The following is a 27,981-nucleotide window of genomic DNA, read 5'->3' on the forward strand; positions in this document are numbered from 1 at the left end:
GCGGAAGGCCCACTCTCGGGAAGCATTTGCCCTGGTCCCAGAAGAGGAAGGCAGCCATCAGCCTGAACTTTCTGCTCCCCTGCTCCTTCCCAGCAGGCCCTGGGAGCCCGCTGCCGCCACCCGGAGCTCGGGCCCTCCCTGGGTAACTGGAAAAGGCTTTCCATGCCAGGCACACTCTCTGCATTGTGCTCCCTCCCTCCTCCCTCACTTACTCCCCCACCAAAAACCCCGAGGCCTCCTGAGTGTACGCTAACCACAAGCCTTTGAGCGGCTCATGTATTTACAAACTGAGGCATGTCGAAATCAAAGGGGATACCACATGACATAATTCGCATTAAAATGTCAACAGGCTGACAATTTATAGAGGCAATCCACGGAAGGTAGGGAGAACTAAGACTTGGTAATTGTTTAATTCCTGCTTAAACCAACGGCAGCTTCGCCTTCAGGAATGCTGGGATGTGCTGGGCCTGTGGAGCTGTGTTCCCAGCCAGCTCGTGCCGGGCCTGGCTCTAAGCCAAAAGTTAGATAACAGGTTTAACTATTTATGGCTGCTTCTCATTAAGCCCTCCTCTTAAAAAAAAAAAATGGGGTGGGGTCGGATGGAATGGCAGGCCTCTCCCCTTTCCAGATCTTGGGGGCAACTTTTCAAATAGTTAAAGGTAGCCCTGAAGACCTACTGGTTCCCTTTGGGGCCTAACACCAAGCACAGAGTCCCTGCCCAAGTCCCATTACTAGGGAACACAGAGAATACTCATTTAAATATATGCAAAGCTACCTCCCCAGCCAGGATCTGCCCCAGGCCCAGGGGCAACAACAGGGGCAGTTCCCACAGTGGGCCCTTCCTGTTACCTGCAGACAAAGGCCAAGAATGCTGGGAGAGAGTCAGGTGAGGGACTCTCAGCCTCCCCAGCCCACCCACAACTAAGCCTTGGATTAACCTGAGGTGGTGTTTCCTTTTAGCCCAAGGGACAGAACACAGACAAAACCTTTCCATTCAGTCTCCAACCTCCTTTCCAACAGGATTTCCTGTCCTCCCGGGCCCACCTGAGACATCCCCATCCAACCGGACTATTAGTCTTGGGCCACATGTCACACAGTTCTCCCGTTTCATGCATCCCATTCCTGCCATCACGTTTACATCTCCCCTTTTTGTTGACAATCGAGGAGATCCAAGTTCAAATTCAATCTCGAACACTGTGTGACCCTGGGTCAGTCAATATAATTTTGTAAACCTTCAAATGCTATAAACTCTTGTTATTACTGGTTCTGAGTCACTCTTAGTAGACTGTAAACCCTTTGAGGGCCAGGACAATTACTATTTCTCTTTGAATTCCCAGCCTTGTTGGTACCTCCCACACAGCAGATATTTAGAAAATGTTTACTGAACTGAATTAAATCCCATCTCTTTACTCTAGAACCGGCTGCTGTTCAAAGCATAAGTACTCGACTTTCCGCCTCTGTTGGTGGAAAACTGCCACAGAAAAAAAGTAGACATTTCTATGACTCATTGACAGGACCTCTGGGCTAACAACTGTTGTCTCAACATTAGCCAATGAAAACATGGCCCGAGAAGGTGGCTCGTGCCCTTGTGGACCCTCCTTAGAGGGGGAAGAGAGCTCTACTAGAAGCGCTGGGCCTAGATTCACGGGCTGTGTATAAACAGTAACACCTCATTCTCTCTTCTACCTCATTAACTGAAACACATTAAAACAAGTGTGCATTGGGAGTAGAAAATGAGACTGTTAAACCAAGCTGATATAATCCTCATCAGCTGTGGGAAATGAGGCTGCATCAATTATGCTGAATCAACTGCAGTAACAGTGATTTACTAAGAGCTCTGAGACCCTAAGAATAAAACATCACACACACACACACACACACAAAATGGGGGGAAGAGTCCCTAATCTCTCTCACCTCACAACACATCTCAGGCCTGCACCAATATACTAGCTAGCCAATTCTTTCTCTTATACCATAATTTTCCTTCTTTTGCCAATCAAGTTCTGGGAGTGAAGTGCAAAGTTAGGTTTGGGACACATAAAGACTAAAAGGAAATTAGCCTTCTGCCCTCAAGAAGCTTACATTCTATTTGGAAATACAGCATTAAAAACATAAGAAAAAATGTTAACAAAAGAATGGTGCCATTATACCCCTCGGGCATGTGTTGTGTGATTTTACATATGTTTTGCTTAACATGCTGATTTAGAGTGGGGGAACTGAAGGGGGAGAAGCCTGGACAGATGCACATATGCATATTTGACACTTGGCCTAGGGGTGTCTTAGCTTCAAGTAGACTAAACTCAACTCAATTTTTCAAAAGGAAAATATAAATAAAGCCAAAGTTGGTTTACTAAAACCAAAGTATATAAATTTTTTTTAACCTACATTCATTCAATGCCATAAAATGTACATTTCAGCACAACAAGTAATGTTTCCCTAATTCCATATATCTGACATCACAATTATCATACTGGATCCTATAAACTGTAAAATGAGTTCGTAGGAAATTGCATTTCCTGGTTTGTGTTCAAATATGCAACCTTAACATTTTATTACTATGAATTTACCTTTAATTCCACAAATATTTCCAGAAGACTAAAGAAAGAAATAAGGATGGAAAAAAGCAAAAAAAAAATTGCAAGAAAATAGCAGAAAACCAGAGTGGGCATTCTCCAGCACTGACTCCAGTTTACCAAAGCTTTTACTCTTCCTTCATTCCAAGTATAGACCAACTAACTGAAAGTCAGTGACAAAGAAATGCTTTGTTTTTTCACAGATCAGCTTTTATGGATCTAGCCATCAATCGTACAATGAACTAGGAAGATTTTCTATTGCATAGGCTCTTTAACAGTGGTTTCAGATGCTAAGATATGTTCCATATTTATTTTTTAAATGGAGAAGAAAATAAAACTTATTCTTATTGGCAATGTATAGCTAGCTTTAACTCAAGTCCCTAAACGGATGTGTTTAAACCTGTTTAGAGCTCACTTACTAAATGGAAAGAAAAAAAAAAATCAAGCCAACAAATATATATTAGGCACTCAGTATATGCCAAGCACCAAATTGTAAGGGCTGGGGCTACAAAGAAAGGCAAGAAATACTTCAATCCCTTCTCTCAAAGAATAACACAGTTTCATGGAAAGAGAAAACATCGATGATAATTTAAGTATCCAAGCTGACTTCAACTGAGAGGGAAAGTGTTTGTGTGGTGACTCAGTAGCAAAAGTTTCATCTGCTGAAAGTTAGGAAATTTACCAATAATTGAAAACCCAGGGAGGCCATAAAAATGCCCTTGTATCCTTAAATGCAGGTGTTCGCCTCCCAGGATAAGAAAGGGTTCTCAAAGCCACAACCCAGGCTACAAAGTAACCAATGAAAGAAGCTTTTAAAGACAATGTTAACTCACCCACTTGCTACAGCCTAGATGTTAAGTGAAGCCTCCTACCTTTCACTGTTACCATTTTAGTCTCTCTCCCCACCCCACCCACCTTGATGAAGGCTGTGATATTGCCAGGGATACAAATGTAAATAGATCAAATACACAACCTCTGTTCTTATCAAAAAGGCAAGAAGCCAAATACATTGTGTCAAACACACAACTCTCTTCTGGCACAACAATCTCCCCAAACGCCAAATTAGGCGTCAGTTTCTCTTTAGGACAAGAGCCATACTGCAAGAATAACCTTGTTACTAAAGATGTTCTTTAACAACAAATCTACTTGCCCTGTAAAGGGCCAAGAAATTAGTTAGTTGGGGACATCACAGACTGGGTCCAGCCAGGAAGGCTGGCATTCAAATCCAGCCTCAGACACTCAACTAGCTGTGGGTCTTCAGCTAAGTCCCTCAACTCCATTTGCCTTAATTTCCTTCTCTTCAAAATAGGGATATGAATAACACCAACCTCCTAGGGTCACTGTGAGGACCAAATGAGATAACATTTGTAAAGCCCTCTACAAGTTTTATCTGTTCATACTATTAAGTCGATCCCATATCTCCCTTTCACCTTTGGAAATACAAGTCAGGCTCCATCTTCCTCACGAAGTTTTTCCTAATTCCTTGATGGTCTCCCTATCCTCTTCCCCCCCCCCCCCCCCAGCTGCCTAACAATTAACTACTTGTATTTCCATTATTTCACCTTAGATTGATTCTATATCTACTCATACATATCTTTCTCAATGGAACTTAAGTTCTTTGTGAGAAGAGATTTTTGTGACTCTTTATAGTGGGAGCCCCAAGCAGACACTTGAAAAAGGTTAATTTGTTTGGAGGATGGAATGATGAGGGTGCAGAATTGAGGCAGGAGACTAATCCTCAGAGGGAGTTAAGCAGGAAGGTACAGTTAGCCAAGGGGTCAGTAAGGAAGAAGGGTAGGTTCTTTGACAAACAGGTTGAGTCTGAGGTGCTCCTGGGTTGCACTGTTTGTTCAATATGTCCAATAGGGGAGTTGTTGGAGAGATGGTGAGATGATAAGACATGGGGGTGGGTGGGGGGGAAGGAAGTTAAGAGAGCAGAGGACAGGACTGGAAGGCTTCTCCAAGATCATCTAACACAACCAAGGAGGAAACTGAGACCAAAAGGGAAGAAGTGACCAAAGTCATACAGCTAGAGAAGAAGCCCCCTTGGGAACCCCAAGTACTCTTTAGGGATAAACAAAGTCTTGTTCTAAAAATTTGTCACAAGTACAAGGTGGGATAAAGATGGCTATATAAAAATTCATCTGAAAAAAAATATATTTTAGTGTTAGTTAACTGCAAGGTCAAGTGAATTAACCATGTAACCTGAAAGCCAAGGTAGCTAAAATCAGCTTGGGTTGCCTTAAGGACTGGATGATCCATCAAAAATTATTAAATGCCTACTATGTGCTAGGTATTATGTTTAGGTTATAAATCAAGTACTATGCTGAGTTCTAGGCATTTCATTTTAAGGAAATTGGTAAGGTGAAAAGCACCCAGAGGGAAATCAAGAGAATGAATTTGGTATCAAGATTATGCGAAAGGAGGATATTTGTAGAAACTGGGAGTGCTTGGCCAAGAGAAGAAAAGACTTGGGAGAGGGAGAAGATGATAAGCTGCCATGTATCTGAACAGCTGTCATGTGAAAGAGAAAAAGGAATTGACTTCTATAATACTATAATAATAATATAATGTTGACTTTGTTGTTCTGAGATCGAGCAGAACAAGAATAACAGGAACATAGGACAAAGTGATAGGTTTAGGTTTAATGTAAGGAAAAACTTTAAAAGGTTTGTCTGTAAAGAGGGGAAGCTTTTCAAGGAAGTCTAGACAATTATTGGTTAGCTTGGCTATGGCAATATGGTGATTCTCCCCCAACTATGAGCTTCTGTAATTTCGAGGGCCTGAAAAAAGGTGGGCATGCTCTTGTATTTATCACTACCACTTCTAGATCAGTCTTTTCCCTACACCTCTAAATGAGCCTCCCAGTCCACACAATCCATTTATATCACACTTTCTGCTCCATCCTTATTTCTCCCATCTATTGACCTCTGGGCCATTCTTCTAACTCCTCTCCCCACTCATACCCTGAGATAAGACTACCCTTGCTAATAAGATCCTCAGAACACGACTACCCAATTACTCCACACCAATGCATACTTGTATTTCACTTCTTCCACACAATGACATTCCTGAGACCTCATAATTCTTTTACTTCTGAGTTGTAAGTCGGATGGGGGATAACAACATACAATTTTTTACAAACTTTAGAAAAGATAAGGCAGAAAGTGGGGAAGTGAATAAAGCACTGGGTTGTAATTGGGAGGACTCAACTTCCTGACTTCAAATGTGGCCACAGAAAACAATGTGTGACCCTGGGCAATTCATTTCACCCTGTCTACGTTAGTTTCCTCATCTATAAAATGAGTGGAGACAGAAATGGGAAACCACTCCAGTATCTTTTCCAAGAAAACCCCAAATGGAGTCACCAAAACTGAAACAACAGCAAAGAGGCCCCTGGTACTCCCCCATCCAGACTATTTCAATATCCTTCCCACGGGATCTTTCACACTGCTACTTCTCCCATGATACACATTTTAGCCTATATCTTATCAAGCTAACCTTCGTCATGCAAATAAGTAATAAAAGGTATTGCTTTAAACAACACCGACATGCCATTGGTTCCACATAGAGAAACCTAGTTTACCTGAGGAATTATGGTAGTTCTTCCACTGAGGTAAAAGTTGGTGAAAGAGTGAGGCTTTAGCAAGAGTAAATGTCTTCCCAGTGACAATTACAAATGGTGTCACAAAAGGCAGAAGCTGTTAATAAGGCCCTTAAAAAGACAGACAGACAGACAGATAGACAGACAGATAGATAGATATTGTTTTTGTTCCTCCCCAGAAAGCCATTTGGGGAGGAAAGGATGAGAATGGAAATTATATTAAGGCACAATACATTCATTTTTAATTGAACACACAAAAGCGAGCATTACTAGAGGCTAGCATCAGGTTGATGGATTTTTCTGTGCCATTACAACTTCTGAAGGACACCTACTTAGCTACAGCGGTTGTAGTATGCATCAGCAGGGGGAGTATCTATGTCAGAAGAGATTTTTAAAATATTACTCAGCTGAATATTACTCATAGCTGAAGGATGAGAAGATTCATATAAATGGATGCAAAGTGAAGTGGGTAGAACCAGGAAATGTAACATACAAAATGATGAAAACAATGTAAAACAAAATGACCACAAAACATTTGAAATTGGATGTGAAAAAATTGTAGTTATCTTATCAATTTGGGACTTATCAATCTCAAATAAGGGGTAGGAAAAGGGTCCCAAACCCCTGCATCTTTACAGAAATGGAAAACTCTGGGAACAGAATACCAATCTTAATTTTCTTTTGGGGGGGGGCCTGTGTTTAGTTTTATTACCCTTTTTGTTCTTTGTTACAAGACAGAGTTCTGTGGAAGAATAGAGAGGAAAGGTTTATTTTGTGATATGTAGATGATATAAAAACAAAAGATCACAAAATTTACTTTAAAAAATATCATCCCAATGTTTTTCCTATTTAGAAATGCTTTTGTAAAAACAAATGGAAAAGTAAACGGAGAAAAGAGTAAACAGATCAATTAAGGGTTATTTATTGAGTGATAATGATTATTATGAATATCTCATTTAATCCTTACAACCACTCTGGAACAAGCAGTGCCAAAATAGTCACAATTTACATCAGAAGAAACTGATTTCAAGAAGAAACTTTAATCCAAAGTCCTGCCACTTTTAAGTGGGAAAGCTGAATTTTCTCAGGATTCTGAATCAATCCAGGGCCCTTTTCACCACACTGTACTTACACCATATGAGAGAAGCAAGTCAATTCCAACCCAGAAGCACTTATCAGATGCCTACACCAGGCTGAGTGTTAGGGCTACAAAGGCAGGCCAAACAAAAGCAAACCAACAACAGCAACATAAATAGTTCCAGCTCTCGAGGACCTCAGAGTCCTAATGGACCCAGACAGAAAAACACATTTCCTGCCATCAGAAAGCTTTCATTTCACTTACTAAGGAATAAGAACAGAGATCATTCTAGGCCAGAATAATTGGGAAGGAACTAAATAGAAAAGGTAGGATCCTAGTTGACCCTGGAAAAATTGAAAAGTAAGAACATGAAGTTCATCTTCAAGTCTAGTGTGATGGCATTTTTTTTTTCAAAAGGCTCTTATGATTGTCTCACACTAGCATGTCATGTGTGCAACCAAAGCATGAAGAAACAAGTACTTAAAATGACATCTGTTAGATTAATTAGCGGCATAATTAGTTTCCCCTCTGTGGAGTTAGGCTTTGTTGCTGCTGTCTAAATCTTCCCCAGGTGAAATTCCTTCTCCCCCACCCCCCACCCCCTGCCATTTTCTTAGGAGAAAAAAAAAGGGGAGGGCACTGAATGGAAAAGACAAAGAAGAAAGGATGTCAGTGAGGGAGGTGGTCAGGAAATTTTTTTTTTTTTGAGTAAGGGGAATCTTTGAGTACTTTCTGGGATAAAATTCTGTTCCTCTGAGAAGAGGAACAGTTATGTTTAGTGACCTTAGTACTTACAAAATCCTTTTCAGTAGCCTCAATTTAACACGGAAGTGCCTTGAAAACAGCAGATGCTTAATATTTGAAATGAATTGACTTTTCTACTTCTCCCTTCCTCAGTCCCCTTCCATCTAAAGTCTTTTTTTTTTTTTCAAAATGCTACTTAAAAAACCATTGACACAGACTAGACTATGACTTAGTGACTACTTGGACGTGGCTTTGACCAGAAACTTCCCAATTATTAGAATTGTTATGGTTTTATAGAGAAATAACATTAAAGTAGGAAGGGAAGGGTGGGTTCCAAACTTGGACTCAGTGAAATTGGATGGAAGACAGAACTGCTTTCTCTGGAACAATCATTCAGTCTTCCTATGCTTGTAATTTTGGATCACATTAATGGGAACATAGTAAGGGCAGGGAAATATAAAAATGGTCAAAGCACATTCAGAAAAACAGAAAAAGAACAAACACTTGTGAATCCTCATTTTTAGCCAACTCATTACACACAATGCTTCTTAAACCACATCTGGCTGCAAAGTAACACGTTCTGACTAATGTCTAGGATGGTGAGGAAACCACAGTCCTGGAACCAAATCCACTTGGCTTGACTAAAAAGCCTAGTCTAGTGTCCCACAAATTCTCCTCTCCCTTTCCTTGTTCAGAAGGGAAAAGTGGTGGGGGGAATATTCCAAAATAATAGTCTGTCTGGGGGAAATAACATGCCTATGTATAACACATTAACTGTGACGAAGGGAAAATCTATTCCATGGATAGAAGATTTTGAGATAAAAAATATTCATTATACACTACTACATGCTTTAAATGCTACTATGGAACATGTTTCTGAGATTACTGAGTCCATGTTTATAAAGAGATTGGAACTAAGTATCATCAATTGATGTGCACTGAGTCAGATTTGCCTCTGCCTGCTTTATAAAGCCAAGGCAGTTTAAACTGGGTTCAAAGCCCACAGTATTGTCCATCTTTTCAATAATCTTACTGTTACAGTATTAAGAATCTAGGAAGGGAGCAACTAGATGGCACAATGGAAGTCAGGTCAGACACTGTGTGACCCTAAGCAAATCACTTAACTTCAATTGCCTCTATCTATCTATCTATATATATAGAGAGAGAGAAAACATTCTAATGTTCCCAATGATGAACCCAAACTTCCAATCCACTTTGGAAGACCAGATAATAAGAGAACATGAATACATTAGAACAATGTCATGCCTTTCATCACAAACACTACAACATTAATTTATTTATATAAAGGTGTAAGTAACAAGCTACACGTACAAAGCCTGATAAAATGATCCTGTAATCCTAATAAGCTTTCTAGACAAAATGGATAAGAAATAAACATCCAATATCTTTTGCATGGTGTCATGGTAGAAAAAAAAATCTAGAAGAGGTGAGAGGAACGAGGAGTAGAGAAGTCAATTTCAATTCCAACATTAAGCACTTGCTAAGGACAAGGTACTATAAAAGAAATGTATCTATCATTTGAACACTGCTTTCAAATTTGACCTCAATTTTAGGTGATTTTAAAAATTTGATTTAATGCAAATAAATTCAACTTAACAAACATTTATCAAGGTCTACCATGTGGTAGATATGCTACAAAGACAAAAATCAAAATTTCTCTCTCCTGAAGGACATGGGTACAGTAGGGAGAAAGGACTGGAGATTGGTTTACAGATGTAATATGTAGACAGATGATCTGTAAGCACAAGGAATGAGAGACAGAGAATATGAGAGAGAGTGTGAGAGAATGGGAACAACCACAAAAAGAATCCCAGAAGTCTTTACAGAGGAGAGAATCCCTTAGCTGTGGCTTAAAGGAAGATGAAGTGGGTAAGGAAAGTATTTCAGGTATTCTGGATGCAAATACACAAAAGATGGAAGGTGGGAGTGTCAGGGGAAGAAAATAACTGAGTAGCTTGGCTATAATGAAATCACCAAAGAAGAGGGAAGAGAGAGAGAAGAGGGCTAAGAATAGAGCCTTAAGGGATGAAGATTCAGCCAAGGAATATCAGAACTAACAGGTCCAGGAAGAACAAGGAAAGAAGAGTCTCCTGGCAACGATGAATGAGATTGTATCTAGAAGAAAGGGGTGGTTATTCGTATGGTACATAGCATAGGAATTGAGAAAAAGATTGGGTACTTGAGAGATCAGTGGTATAGTCACACTTCAATAAATGGAATGAGCACACACAACTCCAACACCTTGACAAGTGAAAGGAAAGGGAAGCAAAGTGAAGATTTTGGTTTTATCGTTATTTTTGAATGGGGGAAGAATTGGGATGTTTACTAGAAGTAAAGAACAAGTCAATGGACACAAAGAGACATAAAAACAAGGAATCCTGACTGATGAGGCAAGAGCCCATTTCATAAAGGGCACAAGGAAAGGGACCAACCTAGGGAAAAAAAGAAGGGTTTCTTCATCCTCAGACTGGCACAAATGAGGAAAAAGAAATGGATGGGTTTTGATATACAGAAAGGGCATGAAGAATTAACCCTCAATCTTCTCTGGAATGCAGAAGCTAAGATCAAAACCAAAAAAGGATAATCAATTACTCCATAATATGGAAAAATTAAGCAGCCACTCTGGGTCTGATATTTACTTGGTCAAATGCATCCTTTGAGCAGAGGAGATGCTGGTGAACGAGAAACAAGGAGAACAGATGGAGAATGGCTAAAAGGTGGGGGAAGCTTATATTTCAATTGTCATATTCATCATCAGTAGTGTTCCAAGTCACAAACAGAACAGGCAAGGGCAGTTAATCCAGTTGCTTCTTCAAATACACCTTTCTAGAATGCTAGAGTTGACAAATTATTCATGTAGGCCCCGGAAAAATCTTTTGAGTATGGTACAGCACTAACTGAGAACAAGGAATCAGTAACTGTTATTGACGGGCCAAGTAAATAAGCTCCAATTCTCCTTGTCCTCAAAAGAACAAGGATCCAAATAATACAAGGGCTCACCCTTGTGGAGTAACTCTGTTCATCCAACTCAATGGTTTAGCTCCTGAAGGTTGCTGTATCCAGCTTTATGTGGGAGCACATCAAAAGATGTCTAACCATTTACCATTTTGAGTCCTGTTTTTCTTTCCCTGCTGGCTCCTGCCTTTTTCCCAATACACAATCTCTGCTACCTCCCATTCATTCTTAAAAAAAAAAAAAAAAAAAAAAAAAAAAAAAAAGAAAGAAAACCCCTACACAAAGAAAAAAGCAAAAAACCAACCTTCACTTAGTTTGACCAACCCAAATTAACTACCATCTCATATCTGCTTCTCCTTCAATGCTCTACTCCTCCAGTAAAATATCTTTTCAGTGATTCCATTCTCTCTCCTCTTAAGTATCTTCTAAAATCCTTTGTAATTTGGTTTCTGACCTCATCATTCAACTGGAACTGCTCTTTCCAAAATAACCAATGATCTTAATCACCAAATCTAATAGTTGTAGCTTATATTTGTTCCAAAGAAACCTTGACCAAAACAAAAACAAAACAAAAAGCATTAGATGATAAATTAGAGAATTTGGTCTTTCAAATAATAGCCCACAAAACAAACACTTTCAACAGCTGATCATTTGTAACCTTCTAATCAATTTACTTTTGACTAAGCATGAGATTTTAGAAGTCAGAGGAGACTTCCTAAATCATTTTTCATCATGGTTGGCCCCAGCTGCCACAATCCGTCTTTTCTTCTCCCTAGTTTCATCTATGTAATCATCTTTTGCTCCATCACTTCAGCAATATGATGTGTAACAACAAATTCTTAAGAAATTTGAGTTTTTGTTTTCATATGGCTAATTATTATAGAGCAATGTAGCCAAAGAAAATCTGAGCTTACAGGAAACCCTACTAGAGGCTGTAATGCTGTTCCTGACAGCTATCTTACTGCCTAAGACAAAAGCATTTCAATAACAAGGATAATGAAAAAATATTGAAAACTGAATTTTAACAAATAGCTCTGGAGAGAATTTCAGATTTCATTATAGGAAAAGCATTTTATTTAATGTAGAAAATATGAAAACTTGATATGACAGTTTTCTATAAATAACAAAAATTGGAAATCATCATTAGTAGCATTTGTAGTTTTCTACTTTTGATGGGAAATCCTGGGAGGAAAAAAAAAATGAGAATTAACCAACAGGGAAACGATTTATCTTGCTTCACATTTTCTGGCCTAGTTTCAAAACCCTTTAGCAGGTCGGTCAGTAAAAGAGGATTCCTTTACTAACCATGACCCAGAAGTCTTTCATGGAACATCTGCACTGGTGTTACTAAAAGCTGAGCTGTTAATCAGGCCTTAAACAGCCAGAATCCATGATTTTTAAAATTCCCACCATTTATATGAGCTATTCTTACGGCAATGCATGTAACTTTAAAAAAATTACCAAGAAGCAGAATACATTTTTTTTAAAGGACAGAACTCTAAATTTACCAGATATTAAAGTATAAATTTATGCAGTCAGCACTAACAAAACGATGTTCATAGCAACATTGATTCTCCCACCCTGCACTTAAAAAGTATTTTCAGTCACAAGCTATATTTAAACTAGGATACCAAATTTGGTATGTGAAAGGAATACATTTATGTTCCCATAAAAAAGTTCACCTCCTTACTGTTTCAGACTTGTGTTAAAACTTGTAGTTATCTTAATAAAGCTTAATTATTCATTTAGAAATTCCCTTTCAAAAACAAAACCAGGAACACCTGTTGGTGTTTAATGTATTCAGATTTTGTCCTTTGAAGTTAAGCCTTCATCATCAAAATGAAAAGAGGGGAAATGAGTTCCCCTCTTTCTGTCATTATTTAGCTCCAAATGGTTTTCTGCTAGACTGGGTTTACCTAGGACTTCATCATACTCAGTTTTGGCTGTTTGGAATGCAGATGTAACTTCAGAACTACATTTTCCAGAAACTGACAGAACAGGCACCAAAACAGCCAAATGCCAGTGAGGGAGGAGGGGAAGTTCTAAAATTACAGGGTTTCTCTCCATCCCCCCCCCCCAATCTCATATTAAAGTGGGAGACTTTAAGAACGAGAATTTTAGCAGACAATAAACACATTTCAAAGTGATGCTTATTAGATTCTTTCAAGAGGGAGGAGTTATCCTCAAGTACAGTCTATCCATGTAACACTCTTTGAAAAATCAGTTGTTATTGAAACGTTTATCTTTAAAAAAAAAAAAAAAAAAAGATAACAGACATACTCAGGATCATCTTGAATACTACAACACAAGCACTTCCCCACAAGGGAAAAGTTTTAATACTTTAAAATTTATATTTATTTTCTGTAGATAACAAATATCAAAACAGCTGAAGTTCCCTTAATCCAAATTGAGAAGTGTCCACTTAAATAACACAGCTGCTGTAATAATGCTGAGATTTTCAGTTACTGAAGAAATAAACCCAGAACTCCTGTTAAGCTTAATTTCAGCCATTAAACCAAACCACTTTGCATTCAGGCAAAATTTGGGGCCATATGTGTGTGTGTTTATGTATACATACATATTATGCATGTGTACATACACACATAAGTAACAAAAGCTGTACGATTAATTACAAATTCTTGGAAAAGAATTTATTCTCCACAAGGTTATAAACTTCTTTAGAGCAGTGAAAACTCATTTTAAAAAAATTCCCATTAACAAAATGCATGATTTCTAGTAGATGTTCAATAAATACTTGATAACTTATAAAAACTAAATAGTCATAATGAAAGAACTACATTTTAAGGAAATGTTAACCACCTAGGAAAGACTCCATACAGGTTTCTATTACTTTTATCACCACATCATAAACCAATTCACAGAATCTCCAAGTTGGAATGGACCTCAGGGGACAGCTACTATGACCTATGCTTTAACATATAACGTGTCCAATAACTGGTCACTCAGCCTTTGCTCTTGTCTTCATTAATTCTTCAGGCAGAATACTCAACTTTGGGATTCTCATGGAGTTTTCCTTCTTTTCCTGCTTACTCAATCTTGCATTGTGTCTTTGCCAATTCTACCTAGTAAAGCCAGGCAGAACAAATCTAAGATCTCTTCCATATGAGAATCCTTAAAATACTTGAAGATGATTATTATGTCCTAAGACTTCTTATCTCCAGCCAAAACATACCCAGTTCTTTCAACCCATATTAGATAATATAAGACAGGATTGAGATTTTGTACCACCCCCAAAGACTCATGTCTTGATGCTCTTGGGGTTATCAATTATTTAGATGGATCTCTGATCTCTGATGCAGGTACAATGGTCACTTCATTTCATCCTTTACAATTCTCACTCATGACCTCCAGTAAATCTTATGCAGGGCAACGTGCTGAGAGTTTTCCCAGAGTTTTTCTGACATTGCATTGATACCATTCTTCACAGAAAAAGGAATGCACCGATATAGCTTATGAAAGTCTGTCTACATATTCCTCATACTTTCTTCTCTAAGAATGCTTCAATACATATGTAGATTGTAAAAATAGCAAAGTGGGCATATGAGTTGGTAGTTATGGATATTTTCTATCACTTTTTACATAAAGTTTTTGGCTTTATCACTTTTTTCAGTGACCTTGTGAAATCATTTAAGAATCAATCTTTCCATGACCTCAATATTCTGTCTGCAGCATGTACTTCTGTACATATTTAGTTTAGTCCAAGTTCTCTTCCTATTGTCATCTTCTTTAGTAGCTTTCTACTTTTTCATGCAATATATCAAAAATGATATCATTAATAAACTTTGTCCAAATGTGATGGCTTTGAGTTATTGATGAAGGAAAAAAATATCATAATAATACTTTACAAATCTATTCCATTTCCTCCCCTCTTTTCAGTTTCTTTGTCTCATGATGATTTAAGTTCTCTTAATAAGTTTTCTGTAAAGTCCTCTTTCCCAACACTGCATATCTTGTTGTTTTATTAAACAATAAAGTTCCCATGTTCCATACCTCTGCTTTATAGCAGGTGTTGCCCATGGCTGACAACTCTTTTAACTTAGTAAGATCTAGTGGTTACTGGATAGGATAGATTACTAGATTCTTTTGGTTATGGCAACTAGTTTATATCAAATAAACATTTTCATAAAGTGCCAATAGTCTGTGTCAATGTCTATTCTTTTATTCATTTTTCCAGCTCCAGCCAACAGCTTTGTTTAAATAGATTGTTAGATTTGCCTTCATTGCATGACAAATCTTCTCACTGTTAGTTTTCTACCTTAATAATGAAGCTCATCTTCATTTAACAAGTCAGTATTTTGACCATGTTCAGTGGAGAGTCCTACAAACTAGTCCTTGTGTTCTCTTATTCCTGAAGCATGTTTTCGGACATATTTTCATCTTCGCTTAATGTCTTTGCATTAAAGTCAATGAGTTCTACATTGCATTTCCCCTCCCCCTAATCTATCAAGATTTTTCTTAAAATGTGGCACCTACAATATAACCTCAAACCCAAAATGGAGCAGAATACACTAGGACTGTCATTTTTCTGGTGCCTGTAACTATAGTTTGCCTTAGTGTAACCTAAGATTGCCTTACTTTTATTAGCTGCCATTTCATGATGATGGTTACTATTAAGTCCCCTGGTAGTCCACTACAAAATCTAGATTTTAAAAAAGAAAATGGCTCCATCCACCCTCACTCCATTTATATCTTGTGAAGATGATTTTCTTAATTTCAAGTGTAAGACTTTACAAGCATTATTAAAGCTCAACATTATTAAATTCAGTTTAATCCTCTAGTCAGTCAAGATCTTTTTGGATCTAGATTCTGTGTCATCTAACATGTAGCTATCTCTCAAAGGTTTGTCATCTGTAAATGTGACACGTGTGCCATCTGTGCCTTTCTCCAAATCTTCATAAACATCACAGGGTCAAACACAGATCTCTGGGGTGTTCTCTACTAAAGGCCTCCTTCAAAGGTGACATTATACCACTAATGACTAATCTCTAGGTCCAGTTCTTAATCCACCTAATTGTCCTACCGAAAAGTCCTTACTTCTCCATCTCATCCACATAGGATCATGAGAAATTTTGCCCAATGCTTTGAGGAAATCTAGGTGAACTATGGATATTTACATGATCGCCTGCCACCCCCACCCCACTTTCTACTAATCTAGTAATCCTGTCAAAAAAGGAAATGAGGCATGAGTGTTCTTGATGAAGTCATGCTGGTTCTTTATGATCCCAGCTGACTTTTCATTCCGGGCTATTGGGAGAAGTGGCAGATGGGATGACTGAGCCACCATCAATGCGCTTTGAAAGATATGAAAAATAAAGTTGAAGGACAAATATTCTGACTTAAAAAGGAACCAGATGAAGTTTACAAACCATAGATTAGTGAAAGCATAACCTCAATTCCCGGCAAAATTCTAAAATGTACTATGAAAGGGTTGTTTTGTGAAAAACTATTTGATAAAGGGAAATTTTAAGTCAGCTACAGGTTGAACAGTTAGAAACCACAAACAGCTGAGAGATTTCTGAATGTCTATAATATAAACTAGAATAGAAGAAAATGTCAAATTCTTCTGGGCTAATAAGAAGGCAGTCCAGCAGAAAGAGAGATGGTCTCAGAGTCCTGAAGACTTTTCCAAGTGCCAGCTCTGACACCATGATGATGGGACCTTGGACATTTATGCCCTCAGTGTGCCCCTTCCCTCCCCACCCCAAACCTTCTGAGCCTCCTTTCAAAGACTCTAAATTGCAGAGGAGGTTTGACTGCTCCAATGTGCACTGAGTTTTCCACTGGGAGCTCCCGTACACAGATGAGGAACCCAATTCTGTTCCTCTCTCCACCTACCATTTCTCTCTGGGACAGAAAGGCAGCTAGGTAACACAGTGAATAAAGTCAGAAAGACCTGACACTTTGTATTTGGGTGATTAGAGCAAGCCACTTAACCTCTGCCTGTCTCAGTTTCCCCAACTGTAAAATGAGGCTTGGAGCACCTCGGTCACAGGGTTGTTGTGAAAATCAAATGAAATAAAATATTTGCATAGTGCTCAGCACAGTGCCTACACATAGTAGGTGTCTAATAAACACTTCTTCCTTCCCTGTGTCTTCAGTGTGTTATAAGTGGGGGGAAGGACATCCTAGTGTGATCAGTCAGATCAGTGATCAATGTATGATCAATCAGAACATGTGGAAAGCTGATCAGAATGCAAGAATCAAGATTAAGAGACATTTTGAATATTGCCCTGGTTAATGCTAAAACTCAAAACATTCGAAGAGAACAATCTTTTTTACACATGGGGTAATTCCCCTGGGGGAGGGCACTGCAACCAGAATCACCCAGATGGCTACAACTGATAGCAGAAAAGGAGGTCACAGAACTATGGAAGGACTTTAAAGAGAACATCTCTGACAATGAGGCAACTTGTAGCTCTGGCAGACTGTACTGAATTTTAACCGACTTAGGGCACATGTTGGATAAGGCAGAGAGAAGGGAGAGATCCAGGTGAAAGGGGTGGAGAACTGGGGTGTACGTGAAAACCCCCCCAGGTTCTAACATTTGTCAGCTGGCAATAAAGAACCTGCCATAAAGAAGCAGCAGTGTCTTAATTCTGAACTGGCCAGATCCCAATTCAAAAGACTGCATTTCCACCTCTCTAAACTTCCCCTTGTGAAGTAGCTGGCTCCAGAATGCTGCCTCAGTTTTTCTCCAGACCCTTGGGCTAGGGACTGAGCAAGTTCTGGGGCAGCACCCATCTCCAGTCCATGGTTCCCACGTGCTGAGAACCCAAGAAAATGTGAAGCAACAAGTTGTCAAGTAAACACAGGTCACTTTCCACCTTGGCACTTAGTGGTAGTGACATTCAGGGGGTGCTGAGGACAGCAGTTAAAGAAAAATAAGGAAAAAAGAGGTTCCAGCTGCTCCAGACAAGGTCTGGAACAAAGGCTACATCTTTGAAGACAAACAATCTAGTCTTTGCACATTCTAAATTAATTCTAGCAAATAATCTGCCCTCTTTGACTTTTTAATTTTGGTTGAAGGGGCAAAGGTGAGAAGGGGTAACAAACATAATTTTTAAAAAACACCTGCTTAATGAGAAAACAGACTCCAAGGAAACTGTCCACAAAAGGTGGGATGCAAACCAGATGCTGAATCCATCATATGCTGTAATAACTTGAGGAGTGAAGGAGGGGGCTGCCCCCATCTTCTCTAATGAAAGGGAAGAAAATAATCTGCAACCTCCGACTTGCTAGACCAGACAGAAGCAGTCAGTGACCAGATAAGGGTGCTGTGTTTGGAGTCAGTTTCTGAAACTCGCCCAGTTCAGCTCAAAGAATAATGTCCCTAGAGCCAAGAGATGGCTCCCCTAGTATCTTCAGATCTGCCCAGCAGAAGTCGGGAACTGACGTGACCCCAAGCTGAGCTGAGGCCAGCCGTCCACTATGTCAGAAAAAGGACAGGTATGAGAATGGCCTGTTTTAGAAAATGAGTTTCACGGACAGTTTTTTACATTCTTCTCAAAACCGTTTCCCTCTTCTTCACCAAATACCCCAAAAGCTCACAGGAATGGAGCTCCCTTATGCAGAATAAGGATATTTGTGGCTATTTTAATGGAATCCTATTTTTTCGTTTAAATGTTAGCTTCAAAAGTCATGTGTCAGGACCCGGGAAGCCAATTCACAGGTGACCTAGATCTTACACAGTGACTGACAATTTTCATACAGTATAATTTAAGATTAATATGAACTCTTTGTTCCTGGCCTAGTCAAAGAATCCTCAGCTGGGAACTGTTTGAGTAATGGGTTCTGGTGGTCTTAATCTCTCTGTTAAAGTTGATGAATTTCTATTCCAATAACTCTCAGGTGAAGGGGGAAAAACATCAAAGTGAAGGCCAGATTGTAATAACTGGCAGGTGGGCACTGATTCCAAATGTTCTCCCTGCCTCTTTCACAACAGAAGGGGGAAGGTGTCTTGCAGATTCTGTCAGACCCTTAGGAGTGCTCACTCGTCACCCCCACTTGAGAAGGGAATGGGGGTAAATGGTGCACAAGCTGTAAATCATCTAATAGATTTGAGGACATGAGAGGACTGAAGACTTTCTTGGGTTTACCCATGACTGACCCTGCTTATGAGAGGAAAGTAGGGAAAGACTCTGACATCTAAAGTATAAGTGCAGAGACTGAGAGCCGTCAGAAGTGATTTCATGAGAAAGTCATGTCATTGAAAGCTTCAAGATTAACATTCTAAGACTCAAGTGGAATCACAGAAGCTTTCTCAAAAACGTGTCTCAATTCTGGATTAGAGCAAACAGATGGGAATAGAGCAATGTGAAGAAATCTCAGACTTTACGATGGTAAGATTCTTCACCCTCAACAGTCAAATCTCTGAACTAAATATCTTTGAAAATTTTATTTTTTCAAATGTTTACTGCTTGAATAATTAGATTATGTGAACAAAACTAATAACAGTGTAGAAAAGACCATGCCAGGTTATTAATAAGTTTAATACAAATCAAAACAATTCTGAGTTTTCACCAACGCAAACTGGCAAAGATGATAAGAAGACAGAAAGATACTGTGGAAAAATGAGTGCACTAATAATGCACGATTGGTGCAGCTGTGAATTGATCCAATGATCCTGGAAAGCTATTTGAAATTATACTAAGATTTTAACTAAAATAGCCATAACCTTTACTTAGCAAACCCTGTGCTAGACATATACTACTCCCCCAGCCCTGCCAAAGGTGAAAGACAGGGATCCTACGTGTAGGTTTGTATAAAAGCATTTTTGTAGTAGAAAAATTGCATAAAACTATAGAAAATGGCACACTTTGGAACATCATTTGGAATGTTACTATGTCATAAGGATTCATGACAATGAATTGAAGGGAAACATTAAAAAAGACTATGAACCAATGCACAGTAAAGCTAGTAGAACAGAGAAACAACACACAAAAATGCCATTTGTGGTTGAGTCATGTTCAACTCTTCCTGATCCCATTTGGCAAAGGTAGTAATACCAGGGGTCTCTTTGTTAAATCATTTCAGCTATGTCTGACCAGGAGGTGGCTCCATTTGGGATATTCTAGAATGGTCTGCCTTTTTTTTTTCCCAGCTCATTTTACAGATGAGGAAACTGAGGGAAGCTGAGCAAAGTAACTTGCCCAGGGTCACGCAGCTACTGAATGTGCCAGGTTTAAACTCAGTAAGATGAGTCTCTCTGACTCCAGGCCCTCTGCTCTACCTACTGCACCACCAACTGCCTAAACAAATGTCTGCAACAATGTCAATGGAAATAACAAAAAGAAAACAATCAAATTTTACACAATGATAATGACAACACTTGTATTCTCCTCCCTTCTTTGAAGAGGTGGGGAGCTATGGGTGTGGAACACAATATATATATATATATATATATAGTTATTTCACTTTCTTAACACATTGGTAGGATTTAAAAGTTAGGAAGACCCAAATTCTATTCCTTTCTAAGAACTATGTAACCTTGGGGCAAATCATTATAAGCTTTTGGCCTCAGTTCTCTAATCTGTAAAATTGAGATATGTGCATCTAACTCGTGGGCTATTCATTGTAAGGATCAAATGAGATATGTAAAATTTTTTGAAAACCTTAAAGTGCTTTATTAATGTTAGCTATCGCCATTAAGCTTTTTACTTTTGTTAAAAGGGATGCTTTTCTAAGTAGTAGAGAGGGGAGGGACTTATTGTTAAATAAAAGTGATATAAAAATAAAGTGCCTATTTTAAGTAATGTTTATATAGCCCAACATTAAGTTTATAATTGTTTTATTTAAGATAAATTTTCTGAATCTAGCAAATAACAGTGAGGAAATGAGGACAAAATGCAGTGAAGAGATCAATATGGAAAAGAACTTTCTTAGCTATCTAAAAGTAGAATGCTGCCTTAGTATATGGGAAAAGTTCTTCCAATACTGTAACTACTCAGGATTCTATTAAAGATTTCTTCTCAAGCCCAAACTCTGAACTGCCATGATTTTATGGCTTACAAGAAGCTTTCAATCTCAACTTTCCTTTCTACGAATACTCAATAATACTCAAACTACCAAACCACATGTGGCAATTAAGAGAATCAAGTGAGAATAAAAGGATGAAATCCTAGACAAATAAATGTTAAGTTGTTCTTCCTACTAATTATAACTTCTCTAATTTTCAGATATTCTCTAATGCTCACACCATCAGGATTGTGGATATTGACGGCCTGAGGCATCTACAAAAGAAAGTGATAATCATCCCAATATCAGAATCTAAAGGACAACTGCCCTTTAAAGTTTTTCTTTCAACTCTAATTGGACTGGTAGCATTGAGGAAAGAAGATAATCAATACTATTACCAATTTCTTAAGATCTCCCGCATGCTCCAGTGAACACCCCTCTATTAACTTCCAGTAAGTTGGGCAGGTGGGGGTGGGGTGTGTGGAAATTAGTGATGAGTAATTCAGAAGAAACCATTCCATCCTTAAAGGATTTTATTGTAAGCTCTAAACCCCAAACAATTAAAATCACCTGAAAAAGTCTGGTCAAAGGGAAAAAGAGAATAGAGTTTTAACGTCCCCCATTTTAAAGATTCAAACCTAGGGGATTTAAAATTTTCAGTTCCAATATAATCAACTCCTTCCCCATTAAAATCACCCTTAAACATGACACCACAATGAGTTACTGAGAAGCTGTGATTGTCATAAGGGGCTAACTTTTTCCCCCCGGGATCCTCCAGGCTGCAGAGTCACCAATTCACAGCAAGGAAAAGAATAAGAGAATTGTGATGTGAAGGAAAGGGCTATGAAGACCAGAAATTATTGGTCACTCAGGATCCTTATTTAGTAGCCATTAGCAGAGCTGGACAACAGTTTCAACGTAGTCCAACTAGCCAATTAGGGAAACGAGCACTAATTTTTTTTAAAGTGGAGGGGGGAGACAGAGAGACAGAGAGAGACAGAGAGAGTGTGTTGTATGTGTGTCCTCCCCCATGATAAGCCCAGTGCTTTCTCTCACCCGGTCAGCAGCATCTGGAGAGGATTTTCTCCAGCAGACAGTAAAGAACTCGATTACATCCAGTTAACTGTGCTCTAAACTGATTATGCATGTGCCAGGCTAATGGATTACATTAGCAAGAGGAAAAATAACATCCAATCAATCTCAATTTGCTACAGACCACACCAGGGCCTAAGAGAAAAACTGGTTCGTGAACTCCCTCCACCCTGACCCAAAATGCTGGGGCTCACAAAGCCCCACTCAAGCAGCACTCTCTGGTGAGAGATGTGCATTTTAATCACAGAGAAAGACAGAAGGACTAAACTGCGTTTGGCCAGGGCACTCCTGTTCCCTGGGACACTGGTTCCTTTGCTGTGTCTCTCTGCCAGTCAGGAACCTGGCAAACCTCAAGGAATCCGAATGACAATTTACCTTGAGGATCACAAAATGACTTTAGTCATAAAAATCCTCTAAGTTGTGTTGTCTGAATATGATCATGCCCATTTTACAGCTGAGGCCTCCCTGACTCCAAACCCAAGACTCCCTGCACCAGACTGCATGGCTTCCCCCAAGGGACAGAGAAGCTAGCCTAAGTGACGGCCGGCAGTCCTTATTGCACAGAATTCCACCTTGAGAATTCACTATCCAGTGGCAGTTTCATCAATCTCCCACATAGGCAGGGACATTGGGCCTATAGAACTCGGGGCCCATCATCAGACCTTGTTTCAAGGCTGGGATTTTCCATTCCCATTCAGGCCCATGGGCTGAGGGTAAAGGGGCTGCTTCCTCGCCACAGGCTTGAAAAAAGACTTCCCGGACCCAGTTCTCTATCTCCCTTCTTGGACAGCAGTGGTATGTTATTGCCATTAGTTTTCAGATCTTTTCATCTTCAAAGGAACATCCTTTAAGAATTCACTGTGACCCAGTGGAGAGGAGGCTAACTTGGAATTATTCTGACAAGGCAAATCAGCATGTGCAAGATCTTTTTTTCTCATTTCTGTAAAATAGGGATAACACCCTTGCACACTCCTCAGGTCCTCCCCTCAACCCCACCCCTACCCCCTCACAGAGTTTTACAAGGCACAGATAAGATGCTTCTGAAGTGTTTTGAAAACTCAAGTCTTCTGTCAAGACCCTTAAAAGTCTTTCACAACTGGATCCCATCCTATCCTACCAGCCTTCATTACTCTTATGTCCTATGGTGAAGGCAATTTGGCCTTCTTCTCCGCCTAAATCTTGGTGCCTTTGCATCGTCTTTTGCTCCTCAAATCCTATCCCTGCCACCCCTGATCTGTCCACTTGGTTTAAAATTCCTTAAATAATCGAATTACCATCACCATATAGATATATTTCATTTCCAATCTACCGATTAAGAGGTTTTATCTTTATGGACTCTCAATTTAAAACAAGAATATGGAAATAAAAGTGAAATTGGTTAAAAAGCTAATCTGAGCATAATTAAAATCTCCAAACAGAATACTCACTGCCGTAATGATACAGGGCAGAGGAAGGAATATGATAGGAAAGAGGAGAAATGAAAAATAAAATGGAGGAAAATGGAAAGAGAGACAGAGAAAGGGAAAGAGAGGGAGAAAGAGGGAGGATATTTGTGTGTGTGTGTGTGTGTGTGCGCACGCGCATGTGCGTGGGGAAGATATGTGAAATGAGGCTAGTTAGATTTATGGCAATTTGTACCTGATTGTTCATACTAAAGCCATTATGGAATGATTAGAGAAAAAGGTGAAGCTTTAAGTCCAGTGAAAATCAATAGAAACGTCTGGAGCAATTCTGCCACTCGAGTGAAAGGACTATTTACAGTATCCGGAGCTCCTCTTGGGTTACAGCCTACAGAGTTGAGAGAAGGAAAAGGAGGAATGGAGGAAGGGCAAAGAACATAAAAAAGAGGCTTGGGCAGGAGGAAAACAATAAAGAAAATAAAAAGAAATGTAAGGAGGCAATAGAGGGAGAAAGAAGCGAAAAGGAGAGAAAAACAAAAAGGGGGAAAGGTGAGATTGAAAGGGGAAAAAAAAGGGTTGAGAACAATGGAAGAAAAAAGAAGGAAGGCAAAGGAAAGAGAAAACAGGAAGTGGGCATGAGAGCAAAAGCTAGAAATTATGCCTGAGTTCACAGCGAAAAAAAATGCAAAGGAAAGAAAGCAACTTGAAGGGAGGGAGCTGAAACTCAGCAACTAGACCCCATAATGAGACACCTCAGATTATAAATGGAAGGCTCATCTATCTGTAACCTTCCAAACACCAGCCGAATACCTTTCTCATAACCAAATACACTCAAGGCGAAAATATCCATTTTTCTCTTGGAGGGGCTTCCCTCTGTGCCTGGAGAGCTGCAGGAGGGGGAAAGAACAGTTGAGTTCTTCCCCTACTACTCTAGAATCTTCCACTGGGCAAAATGACCCCGCTCCCAGGAAGCTCCAGGGTCTACACTCCCGAGAAAAAGGGAACGAGGGTCTCTTACCTTGTACAGCTTCAGGCTTGCTTCGTGCCGCGAGTTGACCGTGTGGAGCCGGAGCTTCTCCAGACTGTTAGTATAGTAGTCACAGGCATTGCACTTCAAATGCACAGGGTTTCCAATGGCCACGCACTTCAGTCTCCACTCGTTGGCCTTCCCGCCTTCCTTGATGTGCGCTACCAGCTGGTACTTCTGCACATGCTTGTCCGTCTTGCAGTGGAGCTGAAAATTGGCCTTGAGCTGGGTATTGTACCGGCAGAGCTTGCACTGATAGGAGTCCCCCATCACTGCCTTCCACTCCTCCTCAGGGAGGCCGCGCTCCATGTTCATGTGCAGGCCCAGCAGGTCCAGGCTGTCGGTGGTGAACTTGTTACACACCGCACACTGGAACAGCTTCAGGGACGGGTCATTGGTCTGTGTGAAGCTCTCGCCCAGGTTCATCAGCTCCTCAGACACCAGCTGCCCGCCCCCCAGCCGCATGTCTAGGGGTATTTCACCGCCCACTGCACAAAGGAGAGAGAGAAACCGAGTCAGAGAGAGCAAGAGCTGGCTATCTCAGGGCCAAGGGCCAGGCCTCTGGCCAGGCTCAAGGTCCTCCCATTCAGAGTCACGCAGAGGTCTGTTTCAGGGAGGGAAGGAAGCCAAACTGGGCAAGGTGGCTCCACAACACCGAAATGTTCCAAAGCCTGGGACACCCTTCAAGGCAGAGATTCTCTACATGGTGGGCAACAGGATCATGCATTTAGAACGGGACAGGCCCTTCCAGGTGTCATACACACCCATTGAAACGATGAGAAAACCGGGGCCCAAAGAGCGCCAGTGGCTTCAGAGCCACAAAAATGTTACGTATTTAAGGAGAGAGGATAAATACAGGGTGTCCCAAAAGTCTTAGTGCCCTTGGGCTAGGTGAGGAGGATCCTTTGGTTCGGGGGAGAGATGGCTGGGTGGCCATCGAGATTCATTGCTGAATCTGGGAGTGCAGGCTGCCATGGGCACCTCAGCAGAGTCTAAAAGGCAGAAAACAGGGCAGCAAGTTGGTCACCGTTACAATAACCTTCTCCTTTGTCAAACTTCCAACGTTTGCCAGGATTTAAGTTAACCAAAGATTGATGGATGGCACACACATCTGTAAACAGGACTGGGCTCTGCATTTCAGGAATGGTGGGCAGCCAAGTACAAGAAAAGAAGCATTATTCATTTTAAAGTCTTTCCCCCCTCCTTACAGTTATCCCCATCAAACTCCAGTGTACCGCTAACCTGGCTAAACAAAAAGGGACACTCCACTCATATAGAGGGAATTGATCTAGCAGCTTCTCATCTATGTACTACAAATGCTTGGGAGTTTCAACTTCCCCCCCCCCCCCCCCCATTAACTGGAGTCCGACGCCTATCCACGGAATTTACTTCCTGGGCCCTTCCTTCTAAGACACACTCATACACACACTTTAGCCAGTTAGTGCTTTTCTCCCCCTCTAATATTTAAACTTTTCCTTTCAATTGCTCTTGATGATGTTGTTTGCGTCTGATGAGTTTCTCAGTTGGTAACCAACCCAAGAGATGTTATTTTTTAATATTTTTAATATTTGGCCTATGGATGTTCCACTAAGAAGCATCATGATTGAGAAAACATTTCTATGGGCTCTTTCCAACATCATGACTGTTTCTGAAGACTAGGGAAAAATCTAAAAATCCACCCAAATCTTTTATCAACACACATTTCAGAGAAGTTTAGAAGCTTGCTTTTGATGTCTCCTGCCAGCCATGGTTGCTCTCAACATGGAAATGGCCTTTATTTTAGGACAAATGGAAAAAAAAAAAAAACAACAACAACCAACCACCTTCTTTCACCCTTCAATGTATCATAGTCAAACCACCTGAACGGAGATTACCATCCACAAAAATGCATACAATATCCACACCAAAAAAAAAAAAAAAACAAATTGTCTTGGAAGAACATAAAATAAGAAACGAATATTTGTTTCTTTTCCATTTATGACCAGCAGCATCCAATCTCATTTAAAAAAACAAACAAAAAAACAACCTCAATATTACTCTAAAAGAGATTCAAGCCCTCAAATGCCAGATTAAAAATTAATTAAAAAGCCAAGTTCAGTTGTCAACCACGAAGCTATAAATCTCTTTCCCACTCCTCAGGTTCTTGACCTAAAATGAGTGAAAAAAGGAAAAAAAAAGCCAAAGAAAAATGGAGTTCAGAAAATATTACTAGCCTAAATGGACTTCAGGTCCTATATCTCAAGGAGCATATTTGAGTGTCTGATATAGGCAGAGTAGTGGGTGTCCAATGTCACCAAATAGAAATCTTATTTTTCAAACCAACAAATTTATACCAGATTCCCTTATGCCAGAGACCAGCACACATCACAATTCATATAAAAAAGAAAAGTGGTTCCCTACCCCAAAGTCAACTGTGTCAAGTCTTGCAACCATTAGCAATCATATTCATCCATCCATCAATTAATTAATTAAAAAAAACACTCATTAAGTACTACTATGTACCAAGTACTGTGCAAGCATTGGAGACCAAAAAAAAAAAAAAATTCAAAAGGCAAAAAATAATTCCTGCCCCCAAGAATCTCCCAAAGATTCTGAAGTACTGTTTTAATATGCATTCCCTTCACATCACTACTTAAAAAGACAAATGACCTTGAGTTAAAAGTTGGAAAAAACAATATATGACAAGTCCAATTTTCCCCTTTAGACAGAACTTCATCTAAACTTCCCTGCTACTATTGGACTAGAGATTGCATTCTTAACCATTTTCAGAAAAGACTCAACTGCAACCACCCTAGGATGGAATGAATTCTTTTGTGTAATAATATTTAAGTTAATGCTATTTCCAAAGAATGGTTAAAATAATAAACTTTAAGTATGGGGGTAAACTTTGAAATAAATAAAGATAGAAAAGATTGCTTTTTTTCTAATAAAAATCCAATAACTTGTAATATCTGAAGACTTCTTCCAGATTAAGAGCTACTATACCCCAAGCAAAGGCAGAGTAGGAAATTAGTGATTTTTTATTTATATAGATTTGCTTCCTATTACAGAGATCTCTTTGAGCTAAACTGTACAAACCCCTCACACTGAACGAGAGACTTGCCTTCTCAATGTTCCATATAACTGAAGCTCAATAAAGCCAATTTTTTGTTCCTATGCCCACCTAGGGTCGTCATTTGAAACATCATAGTTATACTATTCCACCTAGACAAAAAAAAAAAAAAAAAAAAAAAAAAACTCCCAAGATAAAGAAGAGCTCGGAAGTGGCCTGACAATCACTCGATAACACCAGTCAGAGTGCTAGCACTATGGGGATTGTTCTTGCTGAACTGGAGGATCGTGATGATGTTCCTACAACACTACTAAGAGGTCTATTCTTTCTGGAATCAAAATGGAAATAGAGATTATTGGTATGTTAGATTAAAAGATTATCTGTTGTTATTATAGGTCATGAAAATAGTCTGCTTAGATAGTAGGCCCTCCTAATCTCTCTCTAGTTTTGGCTACATCCA

The 27,981-nt window shown here is 39.6% G+C and overlaps 1 protein-coding gene across 1 annotated transcript in view; it reads right to left on the bottom strand.

Annotated features, from left to right (window-relative positions):
* ZFHX3 (zinc finger homeobox 3) overlaps positions 1 to 27,981 on the bottom strand; it is a 282,114-nt gene that overhangs the window by 156,965 nt on the left and 97,168 nt on the right. Inside the window, 1 exon segment of the mRNA XM_031950073.1 lies at positions 24,461 to 24,957. Within this exon segment, the coding sequence (XP_031805933.1) occupies positions 24,461 to 24,957 (497 nt within the window).

This window comes from Sarcophilus harrisii, chromosome 2, assembly GCF_902635505.1.
Source record: "Sarcophilus harrisii chromosome 2, mSarHar1.11, whole genome shotgun sequence".
Lineage (NCBI taxonomy): Eukaryota > Metazoa > Chordata > Mammalia > Dasyuromorphia > Dasyuridae > Sarcophilus > Sarcophilus harrisii.